Consider the following 15,936-nt stretch of genomic DNA (forward strand, 5'->3'; position numbering starts at 1 on the left):
AATAAAGTTAGTAACCATCTTTAATAACATCCTTTATTCTTTATTGTCTTGCCTCTTAAACTTCACTAATGCAGCATCACTGATAACTGATTTGATTTGCTGTGCTCTGTCTACATCATATAAAAAATAAATAAATTAAACACTATGATAGGTTATAAAGAAAGCATATATATATAGAAAATAGATTATGTTATTATCTGAAGCTGACTGGGAATTGAACCTGTGCACTAATATGTAGAGGAGTGTAGATCCTGCAATAGTCACTGATCGCTGATTTAATTGGATGTGCTCTTTTTATTAGATATCAGATAAAACAAAAAATGTAACGTGTTAAGATGCTCTTTAAAAGCTGTTTACGCTTAGATGTGTTCTTGAGCATTTGAACTTTAATTTCCTTAATTTAATCATAATTTCCTCTCTTAATAAAATGTAATTACTTGCAGGAAAAAGCGTGAAAGCAGGTGTTGAGACCATGCAACGTGATCACATGTTTCTGATCAACACTTAATACGCCTTAAAACCATATCCCTAGACTAAAAACGCTGGCTGGAGATCTGAGTTTTATTTTTTCTTGTGCCTAAAGATGACTAACTAACCCAAACAGCACTGTAATTACCCTAACTAAATTTGTGGTTTGCAGATGCAGGAGTCTAAATTGTGTGCTTAAGCAAAGAGTTCAGACTTCATTAAAAAAGAGAGACGTGGGATTTTGTTGTGCTATTTCTGTAGGAGATGCTTAGCTATACTGGGGGAGCAATTAAGGGGCAATTAGTAGGGACAAAAAAAATAAAAAGAGTGGGAAGAGAAACCCCAGAGTTCTCCTGTTTGCTCTAAATATTTTCTATTCGCCTCATTTCTTCTCCCAGATTTGGCTTCTAGTTCTTGTTTCCACCTAGCCGGCAGCAGTGTGCTCGCATTTAAAAAAAAAAAAAAAAAAAAAAAACTTCAGATTTCTATTAAAGTCATCAATAAAAATCTCACATGCACGCAGAACTGAAAATAAACAGAAAAAGGAGACAAAAATGTCTTAATGGTGATGGAGAGGGTTTGGAAACGCTATACCAGCCTTCTAACATGGCATGGAGCACACACAAGTACCCTGTTAATTTCTTCTTCTGTTTCTTTTACATTTTTTTTTTCTTTTTTACATCTGCATCTCAGGTGAGGTTCATTTGGAATGACTCAGAACAACAGAGACCTGCCAAACGCTTGCTGAGAGACAAAGAAAGGATTCACAGTTTCTCAGACAGCTGTGCTAACTAGGCCTGGCACTGAGCTATTGCAGAGCTGTCTCGAGCTGGCTGCCTTCGCTATAGCAGCGTGCCAGCTGGTATGTCGGTTTGGCTGACCATACCTAGTGTACTGAATATCTCCACTTGAGTTATCCATTCTGGGATACCGCTTCTTTTTTTTTTTTTTTTTTTTATGATTGGGAGCCAAATCTTGGCCGAGAAAGGATGTTGTAGTGCTGTAATGAGTCATGGTGAGAAGGCAAGAGTCAAGACATTTAAGAATAAACTCTTCAGTCATGACGGTGAAGAACCACATTAAATATGAGATGTTATTTTTTTTTGTGCTTTTTTTTAAATGTGGAAATTACATTTGGAAAGCAAGGGTTGCATTAAATGTGAGAAGCAGAGACTGACACATTCACAGCTCTTTGAGTAAAGCAAGTACCTGCTCTTAAAGATAGTGTACTTTGGGGTTGCTTGCAGCCTTAATGTTAATAAGATAGCATTTTTGTTTCATGTCTGTATTCTAGCTAGCTCTAAAATATGTTTCGAAGCAACAGTCTAACCTACAGGAGTATTGATTGCAGTACTGGCTTGTGGATGGCGTGTCTGATGTGCTTTGCTGGCAAGGAGGAAATGCTTTTCCCGACAAGTGAAAACAAGTGGAAAGTTGGCGATGTCAAAGCCAAAGAAGACGGTCTGGAAAATGCTAACAGCTAAAGACAATTAATACGCCCTCTGCCAAAGAGTTTGTGCACGAAGTCACACACCAAACAAACTTGGACGAGCTACAAAAAAAAAAAAAAAAAAAAAGAAAAGTGGAGTTTATGCTTTAAAGCTGCTATTCATTGATCTTCTTTTGGCCACAGTTGGACATGGTTTAACATATTGCCAAAAAATGCTATTTACACATCCAGCACTTCATTCATCAATTGGATTATTTGGACACTGCGGACCTGCTGATAATGTAAACCCAATACTCACTCTCCTTTTCATTTTGATCTAGCCTCCAACTGTTGAGGGAAATATCTGGCTTTATTTCTGCTAAACGCTTCACGCTACTTAAACCAGCTAGTTGCTTTCTTTGTCTACTGTTGGCCACTTTTCATATTACACATAGTCATTTAATCCATTGTTGATATAAAGATATTGATAAGCTCAGTTTTGAGATATTTGTTATAATATACTGCTTCAAGGATGAGGACTGACTAATGAGTTTGGCACATTATACTGTATCAGAGACATTTCTCCCATATTGCTACTGAACTAGAGGTGTAAAATGAAAGTTTTGGAAATCACGATAAACCTCCATCAACTGTGCTGTGCTACTAGTACCACTACTATTTTCTTAATATTTTTGCCACAGGCCCTCACACTGTATAATACACACAGTTACACACATCGCACATTTTTTACCTTGCACTAAAATCAACACTGACAATTAGATGTATATACTTTTGTACATTACATTTTATTTTATTGCTATTTTGCTATTTTATTATGTATAGTTTGTTCTTTATATTCTTATATTATATGTTAGTTATCATCACTGTGTGTAATGCTGCTGCTGCTGCACTGTCATTTCCCAGCTTGGGATCAATAAAGTCTACCTACCCACCTACCCACCCACCCACCCACCCACCCACCCACCCACCATCCATCCATCCATCCATCCATCCATCCATCCATCCATCCATCCATCCACCCACCTACCTACCTACCTACCTACCTACCTACCTACCTACCTACCTACCTACCCACCCACCCATCTATCTATCTATCTATCTATCTATCTATCTATCTATCTACCTACCTACCTACCTATCTATCTATCTATCTATCTATCTGTTCTGTCTTATTATCAGCTTGTCAATCAACTGTCAAGCACTTGGAACTACATTAACCTGTATGAAAGCTGCTATATAAATAAAGTTTGATTGATTGATTGATAGTATTAGGTGCTACTCATAAAGCCAATACTAGTAGAGACAGCACAGATGGTGTATAGTACAGCTAGAGAAGTTAGGAATCCACTGATACTACTGAATATGTACCACATAGGCTGCTTACTTAATCATTTAGTCTATTGAAGTAACAGTGTTGCTGATGTGACATTTAAATACATGTATAACTAAAAGCATAATAAGCCTTGTACATCTACCTGATTTCTTATATTAAAAAAAGAAGAAGTTATTTTTAAACATGTGGGGTATTGGGGCATCTTATAATCAGGGTTGTCTCATATACAGACAAATATAATAAATAAAGCATCATTATTCCCTCTTGGGTCACAGGTCACTTTAGTCTATCCATGGTCCGCTGCTTCCTCCATCACTGGAGACTGTTCATTTCCCATTTGGGTGCAGCGGGCACTCAGTAGGCACGCTCAGTCTGAACGTGAGAATGACTCTGCATTGTTCCCATTGGTCATATTGGGTCTGTTATCAACCTTATCAGTCCTAATACTCTGGCTTGCATTGTGTTGGGGCTGCTCCGTTTATTTAGATTCAGCCACTAACAATGAAAACATTGCCTCTCTCCCAAACCGGGCACAAACATACGGAAAGCAATAATAATAATGATGGAGGCAGAAAAGTGTACGTATAAATAGTAAGGGGAAGTAACTGAGTGGCTATGCCGGGAGCAGAGAGTAAACAGACAAAAGTATGAATGATGAAGCGAACAATTGATTTGAAGTACCTGGCAGAGCGACAGCAGTCAGTCTCAGCTACCTTGAAATCTTATTGGCATCTGGGAGGTCAGCGAGTGTCTGTGTATATATGTGTGTGTGTGTGTGTGTGTGTGTGTGTGTGTCCACCCATTTCCAGACTCAAGCAAGACTATGTATGTGTGTGTGTGTGTGTGTGTGTGTGTGTGTGTGTGTGTGTGTGTGTGTGTGTGTGTGTGACAGGTGAGAGCTGATCTCATTTTGATGGAGGTGAATTAGCAGTGTTGTGATTGGCTGGTGTAAATGTAATACAAAGTAGAAGGGTTTTCACATAGCGCCTAAAATGAGCTTCTTTAATCAACCGCTGCTAAAACCGCACATGGAGGGGAAAAAAAAAAAAAAAAAAAAAATCCACACACACTCTCACACACATTTTCCAAAAAAAAAAAAAAAAAAAAAATCAAGCCCTCTTTACCGAGCAGAGACGAAGAGTGATGGTTTGGAAGTGTGTGTATTAATCGTAGCCCATTTGGTGCGATTCCACAGTATACAAAAATGTGTTAATCCTTCTCACCTGCCAGAGCATCCTGAGCCTCAAAGAACGTACTGAGGCCTCCTTTCACGTAGGCCAGACTCCCTTCATTCTTCTTAGAGGCCTGCTTCTTCAGATTACTGGCCGCCATCTTCAAGTGCTCGAAACTGAGAAACGAGAAGAAGAAGAAGAAGAAGAAGAAGGGGAAGAAGAAGGAGGAGGAGGAGGTGGAGGAGGAGGAGAAGGAGAAGGAGAAGGAGAAGAAGGAGAAGAAGAAGAAGAAGAAGAAGGAGGAGGAGGAGGAGGAGAAGGAGAAGGAGAAGGAGAAGGAGGAGGAGAAGAAGAAGGAGAAGAAATTGCAGTTACATAAAAGAAGAAGAAGAAGAATAAGAAGAATAATAAGGAGCAGAAGAAGAAGAAGAAGTAGAATAAGAAGGAGCAGAAGAAGAAGAAGAAGAAGAAGAAGAAGAAATTGCAGTTACATAGAAGAAGAAGAAGAAGAAGAAGAAGAAGAAGAAGAAGAAGAAGAAGAAGAAGAAGAAGAAGTTACAGTTACATTAAACCTGTGACTAACGACTGCTTTCATTCATTTCCCTTTTTCGGTTAATTGATTAAATCTTTAGTTGATTAAATATCAGACGAATGGAAATAAATATTTACAAAGAAATACATTTTTTTAACATTATAATTATACTTCAACATTATACTTCAGCAGCAATTAACACTACATTAATATCTCGCTATTGTGTTGCCATTAGAAACGACTGCAGTTTAAACTTCACAGCACAGATGCAACACACACACACACACACACACACACACACACACACACACACACACACAGCCACACACACACACACACACACACAAGCATGCATGTGTATGTACAGAAACATAATCCCACACACATTATGAGGCCCAGTGTGAGAGTGTACGTGTGTCTGTGTCCTGACTGAGGTTTCCTCTGCAGGAAGAAACAGTCACCCAGTGAGGTCCAAACAGAGGCCCCTGGTCATGCTGGATCCCAGGGTCTGGGTTACTGGAAGGCTAAGCAAGGGGGAGAGAGGAAGCCAGGAGAGTCCAAAATAACTCTCATCTGCCCTGACATGACAGTCAACTGGGCTCAGGGCTAACGGGTCAGCAGACTACTCCATCTACATACCTAACTGTTCTCTAGAGGATCGGGTGACCACGAAGAGGAAACATAACCTCGAAATGAAAGTCTTGAAACTGAGCGTTAGAAAATCTCAGTCTTTTCTTTCATTCGGTGGTTTCTCAAATCCACTTTCTTTTTGATTTTAGTCATCATCGTTTCCCCCCCCCCGCCCCCTCCCGAGAGCAGCAAATAACGATGATTTTCCATATAGATGAATCTACAGTTGACATTCACAATTCAACTGGACTATAATATAATCCTCTATTGGTTAGGTGAGAGTATAGAAGCTACTACTACTGATCTCTGCTGCCAGTAAGACCCTATAATACCGTAAATGAACAAACCAGTAGGAGTTACTGGCAACACGGACCAAGGATTGCAAGACTCCCACTAGTGTTAGTTGGTGTGCCCAAACAAGGCAGAGAGAATGAATCCCAGGTTTCGGTTTTGTCTTTGCACCACCCAGTAAGTCTGTTTTCTTGTTTGTCTTCTAGTTAACTTAAGCTGGGGACAATAATAATACGACGCCAAAGCAACTTCGGGTAGGTCTTCAGTTAATTAAAGCTAATGTGGCATTTCTTTCTAGAGAGCATGGGTCAAAGAGATATATATATGGATAGAGAGAGAGAGACTGCTTTTGCTTTGGCTTTTTTTCCCCCCTCTTCTTATTAGTTTCAATTTAGTCATGATGATGAAAGATGTACCTGCTGCCTGCGTGGTTGTCGATGAGGTACCAGGTGGCAGAGAAGTTCTCACTGGTGAAGTCTCCACTCATCCCTGGAAACGTCAGCTCCATGTCTTTCTGTGGGATTTTACCTCTGTGTGGGAGAGAGAGAGAGCAGAGATAGAAGATAGAAGAACACACAAGCATTAAAAGACAGTAAAATGATGTACAGCATTATTTAAAATAAACAAAAGATGATTTAAGTTCATTAAAACTGTGGCAATATTAATAAAAAAAGAGTAGAGAGCTTGGCAGAAAATAATGTCGATGTTAGTATAAGGTCGTCCAGCAGGGGGCAGTGTGCAGCCAAGAAGTGTCCAGACTCGGAGAGCTTGGCGTGGGAAGTGCAGTGTGTGACGCCTGGGTGCCCCTGGAGGACCCAGTGCTCATTAAGGAGGCTTGATCTCTACTAATGACCCGTGGCCTACACAAACCAAATCCCCACCACCACCACCACCCACTCTGCAGTTACACACACACACACACACACACACACACATATGTAGAGAAACCAACACACAGCGCCGAATACAGCACTGAGGTCTGTGAAACAGCGAAACCCACATATACGAGAACACACTTGTCGACACATGCACACACAAACACGTAAGACAGACAACAAGAAGCACTTAATTGTTATGAATTAGACGTTTCCATTCATGCACACGGAGAAATAATAATGAAATAATATTAGTTCTGCAGAATTGTTGCACTGGTAGTAGAAGTAGAAGTTGTTTATTGGGATCCTGAACAACTATTAGCTCATTTTCATCTGTAGGCCAGTTCAGTTAGGTCAATATTAAAACAGAGGACACACACACACACACAAAATACAAAGCTACACACAATAGCACACATCACACACTATGTAGAGTCAGTGATTACAGAGCTGAGAAGCTTTTATCAGACTCTTTAAATTAGGTTTTTAATGTGCTGATAGAACTGGTAGGGCTTTCCATTAAGATGCTAAATAAGACTATATCACAAGTTTCCTCATTATCACATATTATAGTATAGACATGAAATAGTATGTGTGTATATATGAATGTTGATATATATGTTTAAGATAAGAAAACCTGTGAAATTGCAATCTTAAAAAGGATAAGGGTTAATCCTTTATTTAAAACCTTTCCTGTGTATTTGAGAGAAATACAAGACCACACAAACTGCTCCTAGTCTCATTTTCCCTCCGTGATCCTTTTTAATTCTTCAGTCTACTTTAAAAGACTTTAAGCAAATTAAGAAGAATATAAAAAGACTCATCTTATAGCAGATCTTATATTTTATGACCACTGGAGTGCATTTTGGCACCTTAGGGTACTCTGTTAGGAAGCATAATTTACTCACCTTCCCTCTATCACACTATCAAGGCTCTTACAAAGTAGTTTAGTAGCTTTATATTCATTATATTGAGGCTCAGACAACAATATAACTAAATTTAGATACCACTCCTTGAGCCATAACAACATTTAAGACAATTAAAAGCAACTTAGGACATGCCTTTCCAAATTTAAACACTCTAAATTCAGTAGACATTAGATATGGTACTATATAATTATCTGAGCATTACATCTCTTCTTACACAACATGTACCCCAAAGTGGCATCATGGTAAACGGTGACATCACCAGATAAGACCGCTTCCTCTCCGCAGTCGTGGATGTGGTCTCACCAGCTATTCAGTAATCAATCACTTTGTTTATTTGTAACAGTCCTTAACAACGTCAATACTAACTTCTGGCTAATTTCAAACTAGTGATTCACTTACCATTACATCTCTCAGCGGGTGAAATGCTTTAGTTAGTCATATCTCGGTTAAGAGGAAATATCTGTTATCCAATCAACGCTATCATGGAAAAAAACCAAAAGAAACTGCAGGACTTTTTAAAAAATGCTGGATGACTTTCTCAACATTTACATAGATCCAACTGTTATTTTATTACAGTATATTGTCTTGATGGGAAGTTGTAACATGAGAAAATTAAAATATTGGGCAAAAAAAAACCTATACATGGATATATACACTATATATGAAGAGGCTTTACTTGTCATTTAGTACAGAAGCGTGTTGCATTCAAAAAAAAAAGAAATCCGGTTTTTCTGAGTATTTATTTTTATGCTTGGTTTTTCAGGGTAATTTTTTTCTGATTTTCTGAGTTTTTTTTTTTTTTTGATTGGTTTTTCGAGGTAATTATTTATGTTTTTCTGAGTATTTATTTTTATGCTTGGTTTTTCGGGGGTATTTGTTTCTGATTTTCTATGTAATTTTTTTCTTTTCTGTTTTTCGGGCTAATTTTTTTTTAGAGTTTAGAGGGCATTCATATTGAGAGCTCGCTGTAATGGAAGCAAACATGACCTGCTTGTTTAGTTTAATCTGGGTTTAAGACACTGGGAGATTGTCCTGTCTTTAACTCATATAGATGGTATATTACTATTATTATATATCTTTCTCCCTCTTTGCCTTTTTTCTCTCTTTAATTGCATATATTGGTCAAAAGACACCAAAAAGTCCCAACATATGGGCATATGTGCGGAGCAGGAGTCACCATAGATAGGGATGGGAGTCACTTGCAGGTTGGATGTTCTCGTGAAGTATCTCGATAATTCAGAGAAAAAAAAATTACCATGAAAAACAGAAAAAATAACAATTACTACCCCGAAAAACAGGAAAAATTACTCCAAAAAACAGGAGAGAAAAAATTGTCAGAAGAACATGAGAGAAAAAAGTACTCAGAAAAACAGACCAAAAAATAAATTACTCAGAAAACCGGATTTTTTTAATTTTATTCAAGTAAATGCAATACGCTTAGTAATGTAATTACTAAATAAACTAAATATTTTATCATTTGAGTCATTAACTCTTGTGAAATATACTTTAACGGTACAAGAAACTTTAAAATCTTACCAATTATTATCTTTCATTTTCATCGTTTGGTGATGGAAGCCCATACTCCACTATCTATTATTAGATCCTACATGAATCCAAACAGGTCAAATATGTTGTCCATATTACCGCTCTGTATACACTGTGGGAAGTTTTTGAAGCTAGTTTAGTCAGCTGTGTAACAGTTGCACCTTCGAATGTGGGAAACAGCTTAAGATTTACACAGAAATTAGCATGTGTGGTCCCAACGTGCTTTAATCTTAGCGCTTCATAAATATCTACTTATTAAACACTTATGTTATATCTAGGACAAGTATGATGTTACAAACAGCTGGCCGCAAACACCCACAGTCAGTTGAATAACCATCCGGTGATGTCATCGTGCAAAGATGCGCACAACAACAAGTGATGCTCCTCTCCGCTCTACTAACAAAACAGCTTTTCCCATTAAAAGCTTTAAAAAGGAGGATTTTACTAGAAGACTCACAAACAGTGTCGTCAGGATGTAACTGTCAGGAGAGGATTGTGTAGACATATCGCACGCCGCCGGGACGGACCGGTTAATGCAACTGTGGGAGGCGAGTGAATGGTACAAGCTTTGTTGTTTATGGGGGTCTTGTCTCTGGCCACGAGCGGTCACTTGCCCCCGGCCCCTTTAAACCAAACAAACACTAAGCCAGAAATGCCAGAACCTGACAACACAAACTATACATTACAACTTGTCTACTCCCTGCCAGGCGCGTGGGAGGCAGCACCACACCGCCTGCTCTGCTCTGGGGCGCTGTGTGTGTGTGTGTGTGTGTGTGTGTGTGTGTGTGTGTGTGTCTGTGTGTGGGTCACTGCTTTAGTTTTTTTTCCCCCAAATCCCTCTCTCTCTCTATCGTTGTCCTCTCCTGTTTTATACACAATTATTCTGTTTCCACTCCCTGTACGCAGCGGTTAGAGGCTGTTCAGCCATTTCTGTGTTGGCATAATATTTCAAACGCCTGCATATGGGGAGAGTTTGTTTCTGTTTAGGGATGTAAACCATGACTCAATGACTAGAACGTGAGTGTTTATGGCTGTGTGACTGCGCTGAGAGATCTGTGTGTGTGTGTGTGTATTTTTGTACGTGTTTTTGTGTGTTCTCGGGTCCTTACTTGTCTATGTCGATGCCCAGTGGATTGCTGGGTCTCAGGGAGAGGGGGGAGATGCCTTTGTTGCGGTCGGTCCTCATGTCGTAGTAGTTCATCTCATCCACCCACACGGCAGACTGGTCTAGGATACCTGCAGGGTAGGGCAGGACAGGCGTGTCACACGTCGCTGAGCTCAAAAACACATTCCAGATGTGCGCTCACACACGGAGATGTTCACTCTCCAGACCGTATATTTAAACACTCATTCATGCAACAACATATATTATACTTAACTTAGCTTCAAGTCCTCCTTCTGTGTAGAAATATGTTCCAAAGTTCATCAAGTTAACTGATATCAAGAGTCAGCGGTTGAGATTTAATATAAAATCTGTTTTTTTTTTGTTTTCTCAGACAGCGTTCACACGAATGACTGAGAAGCAACAAGCTGCAAATACAGAAACACTGCAAGTCACACACACACACACACACACACACACACATAGACATAGACAGACACACACACACATACACTCACACACACACACAAACACACACTCACACACACACACAAGACAGACATACACACACACACACACACGGACATACAGTCATATCATACACACATACAGACACACACACACATACAGACACACAGACACACACACACACACACACACACACACACACACACACACACACACACACACACACACACACACACACACACACACACACACACACACACACACACACACACACCAGCAGTTTCCGTGGGAACAATAAAACCTGAACTCATCACCACTGAACACACTAATAATCAGTAAAAAATAAAAATACTTTGTCTCCAGGGCGATATCTGGATATCTGTATCGTAATCAGAATTTAAAAAACCCAAATAAACATCGATGTGCGGTCGACTTCACTGTGTGTCGAGATGTGTTTCTCAAATTGTCTGTGTGTTATTTATTTGTATCTTTTATTTGTGTGTGTGTGTGTGTGTGTGTGTGTCTTTCTTAACGTAATAGATGTGTGTGTCAGTGTGGTGAAGATGTGTGTGTTTTTCCCCTCTCTTGTTTGTGTTGTTGTCTATCTCATTGTTTTCTCATGTTGCAGAGCATGGAGCCCTCCTGGCCACTGTCTTGAGGTTTCTTTCATTTTCCAATTGTACCATTTTTTTTTCTTTGTGTGTGTGTGTGTGTGTCTCTATGTGTGTGTATGTCTGTGTCTGTCTATGTGTGTGTGTGTGTGTGTATGTGTCTATGTCTATATGTGTGTGTGTGTATGTGTGTGTGTGTGTATGTGTGTGTATGTCTGTGTCTGTCTATGTGTGTGTGTGTCTGTGTCTGTGTGTATGTGTGTGTGTGTGTGTGTGTGTGTCTGTCTATGTCTATATGTGTGTGTGTGTCTGTGTCTATGTCTATGTGTGTGTGTGTGTGTGTGTGTCTGTGTCTATGTCTATGTCTATGTGTGTGTGTGTGTGTCTATGTGTGTGTGTGTGTGTGTGTGTGTGTGTGTGTGTGTGTGTGTGTGGAATTTCTTTGTATATGAATATATGAATGAAAGATGTAAAGCATGGAGGTTATTGTACAGATAATAATAAAATAAAAAGGCCTCTGGGACAAACTTGTAATTTTATGCTGGATAAACTTACCTTGGCTTGGGTACGATAGCGAGCGATAAACCAACAGCTATAAATTAACAGTTTATTGTTTATCCAGCGGAAAAAAATATGCAGCCTTTTAAAAATTCGGAAGATTTACATAATTGTCAATTTGCTTGTTTTTTGGGTTTTTTTTGAATAGACGGTTGGAGAAACAAAAACAATACTGGAGGAGGTTCTGGGAACTTGTGACAAGCCCCTTCTTTTTTCAGTATTTTCTGACACTTCATAGACTAAACAGTTAAGCAAAAGAAATAATCAAGTTTAATCACTAATGTAAATAATCATCAGCTGCTGCAGCCTCGCTTCGGGTTTGCCACTTTTTATCTTCTCCAGACTAGCAAATAAAAAAAATGTCATCAAGTAGATTTCCTTTTTTTTTTTTGGCCGTCTTTTTGAGTCTTACCAATCCTCTCCGGCCTGAGCAGTTTGAACGAGACCGTGGAGGTGCCGAGACCTCCGGACTTGGTGGTGACGATGATCTCTCCCTTGTCGTCTTTGGCCGGGCCCACGCGGCACACTATCTTACTGGCCGACATCCACTCGGCTGTCAGCAGGCAGTTGTGGCCGCAGATTGACAGACCTGAGAGACGGAAAGGGAGAGGGAGGGAGGGGGGGAGAGGAGGAGGGGGGAGGGAGGGGGAGGGAGGAAAGGTGAAAAGGTGAGAGATACAGACACGCGGAGACAGCACAAATAAACAAACTGTAGCTCGGGCAGGCGGGCGGGCACTCGAGGACAATCTATAACAAGAGGTGCTCACTTCAAGAATGAATTGGCGTCCATCAGAAAGTTTAGTCAACCTGTCTCCCGTGGGTGTGTGTGTGTGTGTGTGTGTGGGGGGGGGGGGGGGTTAAAGTTCAAGTCGGGGTCGGGGGATGGGTGTGGGTGGCCGTGACTTTCCTTCCTTTCCTTTTCCTTTTCACTCGGCTCCTTCAAAAACCTTAACATGTGTCACTTGAGTGCTAAGTGGCTCATTAACTGGCAAGCCGTCCACTCTCCACTCTGCCCCCCTTTTTACATCACTCGTCCTCTTTTTTCTTTTTTTTCTTTTTTTTTTTTTTAAACCCCCTCTTGAAAACAATTTGGACACAAGAGAGGACAAGAGAGGACAAGAGAGAAACGGATTACTTTGACATTTCCAGCCAAGGGGGGGATTCAAGGAAAGCCTCACGTGTGGATAATCAAACATCATAAAAGCCTTGCGAGAGCTGATCAACAAATAGGCCATAAAAGCGTGAATAATATGCCCATTAGAGTGCCATTTCCTGCCTCTGTTCTCTACTTGCTACTTTGTTTGAATACATAAGCACTCACACACATTTGTGCATATCTAATTGTCTAATTCCAAGCCCCCGAGGGACATTCATGGTCAGAAATAGACCTGTAACACTGGCCAGAGCACAGCTAGCCAAGCGTTGGGAGCAGGAGCAGTGTGTGTGTGTGTGTCCCCTTCTTCTCTCTCTCTCCCTCTCTCTCTCTCTCTCTCTCTGTCGAACACTCAGAAACCAAGAAACCCAGAAAGAGTTAGAATAAAAAAAGGAGGAACTGGCGAACATGCAGGGAAAATATCAGTGTAGAAAAAAGTGTGACGTTGAAAAAACACTTAATGAGAACAAGATGGAGATGGAGATGGAGATGGAGGTAGTTCATTTGTATTTGTGTGGCTCTTTTTTTTTTTTTACAATCATGAAGAAGAAGAAGAAGAAGAAAGAAAAAAGAAAAAGGCGATTTTCACATTAATGCATGTTGATAGGAGTTTTTTTTTGTTTTTTTTTAAACTTGCAATACAGTACTCAAAATATTTACAGGATAAAGAATTGTGTTTTTAGTTGGTTGCAGATAGAGCTAACACAGTAATTTGTTATGGATGAAGCTGAATTAAATTACATAACAAGTAAAATGTCTCAATATTATGTCGAGTAGGTCGGCACTTAACTTTTATTATTCTCATACTCAACTTACCCGGATTGGTTAAACCGCAAAAATCTGACTGAATGTTTCTTTATTTATTTATTTTATTTGTAAACTTTAAAAGACATTAAATATCGTTTGTGTAATATAATTTCACAAGATGTTGTTTTTTTTTTTTTTTTCAAATTGGTAAAATGAGTTTTATATTACTTTGTGTCAACACGGAATAATTTTACAGCACAAAGAAAAACTACATTAATTAAAACCACTTGTTATAACGCATTACTGCAATTTAAAAAAGGGGAATTATTGGGAACATTTATTTCAAAATAAAACGTTTCAATCAACAGTGTTTTTTTTTCTTACGACATTTTTATAAGCTTATTAAATTGTTATAACGCAGCTCATTTTTACACATTACTTTATACATTACTGCAATTTAAAACATTTATTTCAAAATAAAACGTTTATTTCAAAATAAAACGTTTCAATCAACAGTGTTTGATACGTTTTTATATACTTTTGACATTTTTTATAAGCTTATTAAATTGTAATGAAAGTAAAAAAAAGCTAAGTAGTAAAAAAAACATAATAAATGAAATTCTTATTCTGGAGAGGAAAAAAAAAAAAAAAAAGAATCAGGCGTCCGTCCCGTCTACCTACGTATCATATAAACAAAAACAAACTTCATAGCGAGCTGTTTAAAAAAAGGGGGCCCTCTGTGGTTTGTTGATGGATAAGTTAATAATATCAGTTAATATGTCTGCAGTTAGAAAATACTCCGCATACCAGAGAGCAGCAATTAAAGGAATAAAATAAAGCAGCAGCAGCAGCAGTGGATCCCTTTAAGAAAAGCTGCTTAACAATAATAATAATAATTTTTTAAAAAGTCATTATCTAGGAAGTTATTATTTATAGACAAATAAACAAATCTAACATGTTGGATATTTATATCTACGTGATGATGATATATATATCTATTTACCTAATATTTATATCTTGACATCATTTATTATATATACCTTTACGCATATTTAATTACTCACTAAATTAACCTTCTGAGCCCACAGCTATATTTAAAAAAAAACAATAAATATGAGAGAAGAAAGAGGAAGCATGTAAACGCTATTAGGATGTAATAGATGTCTGAATACGCCAAGAAAATCAATACTGCTGCACTTTTCTTTTTTTTTTTTTAAATTAAACAATGACAGAAACTACAACATTTGACTCTGTGTGTGTGTGTGTGTGTGTGTGTGTGTGTGTGTGTGTGTGTGTGTGTATTACCGATGAGGTCAGCTGGACCCGTGCCTAGGTTTTCTCCACGGATGGTGACTTTGGTCCAGGCCGCACCCTCCTTGGGCGAGATGCCCGTGACCAGCGGGGGCTGACGGGCACGAGACATGGTGGACCCCCCTGAAATCAGACTGGGAGCGCCGCTGCTGGGGGGGGGGCGGGGGTTGGTTGGTTGGTCGGTTGGTCAACACCTGGATAGGGGACAAGAATAAGGAGGAGGACGCGGGTCAGTGACATAAAAACTCAATAAGGTGATGAAATGATGGACGTTTCATTTATTCTACTAACTGCGTAAATCAATTAACTGTTTATGTGATTTATAAAAAGCACACTCAGATTGTCATATCTGATTATTTCCTTTATTTTAATTTCACTTCAAATTTCATCATTTTAAATTACGACTTAATTATTAACACTTTGGGCTCTGATACAATGTGAATTTGACATTTTTTGAAGCTTAATTTAGTAATTATTTAATTAAAAGGGGGGGGAGGGGGGGAGAAAAAAAATCTAATTAATTGTAAAAATAATCTTTAATTGCAGTTCTGAAAGCTGACATAATAACACATGAGGAATATGATATAGGGGCTAATTATTACAGGAAGAAAAGGAGCAGTCACACAAAACAATTACACTCAATTGTATTCATTATTCATTCATTATCTACAGTCAACCACAGCGAGACAATCCATTCTTAGAAATCATAGTAATACGGGAAAAAAAAAACCTTTCATGATATTTAGAGGAGGACGTGGGGG

At 38.8% G+C, this 15,936-nt stretch overlaps 1 protein-coding gene across 1 annotated transcript in view; it reads right to left on the reverse strand.

The window, feature by feature from the left end:
* The window catches only part of exoc2 (exocyst complex component 2), a 63,367-nt gene extending 48,017 nt beyond the window's left edge, over nucleotides 1-15,350 (reverse strand). The window contains exons 1-5 of the mRNA XM_053323046.1: nucleotides 15,170-15,350; nucleotides 12,377-12,553; nucleotides 10,335-10,461; nucleotides 6,293-6,406; nucleotides 4,475-4,599 (exon numbers count right to left, since the gene is read on the reverse strand). Coding sequence (XP_053179021.1) covers nucleotides 4,475-4,599; nucleotides 6,293-6,406; nucleotides 10,335-10,461; nucleotides 12,377-12,553; nucleotides 15,170-15,287 — 661 coding nt within the window. The 5' untranslated portion in view covers nucleotides 15,288-15,350. The remainder of the gene's footprint in view (nucleotides 1-4,474; nucleotides 4,600-6,292; nucleotides 6,407-10,334; nucleotides 10,462-12,376; nucleotides 12,554-15,169) is intronic.
* Nucleotides 15,351-15,936: the final 586 nt, after the last annotated feature.

Source organism: Scomber japonicus, chromosome 7 (genome assembly GCF_027409825.1).
Source record: "Scomber japonicus isolate fScoJap1 chromosome 7, fScoJap1.pri, whole genome shotgun sequence".
Lineage (NCBI taxonomy): Eukaryota > Metazoa > Chordata > Actinopteri > Scombriformes > Scombridae > Scomber > Scomber japonicus.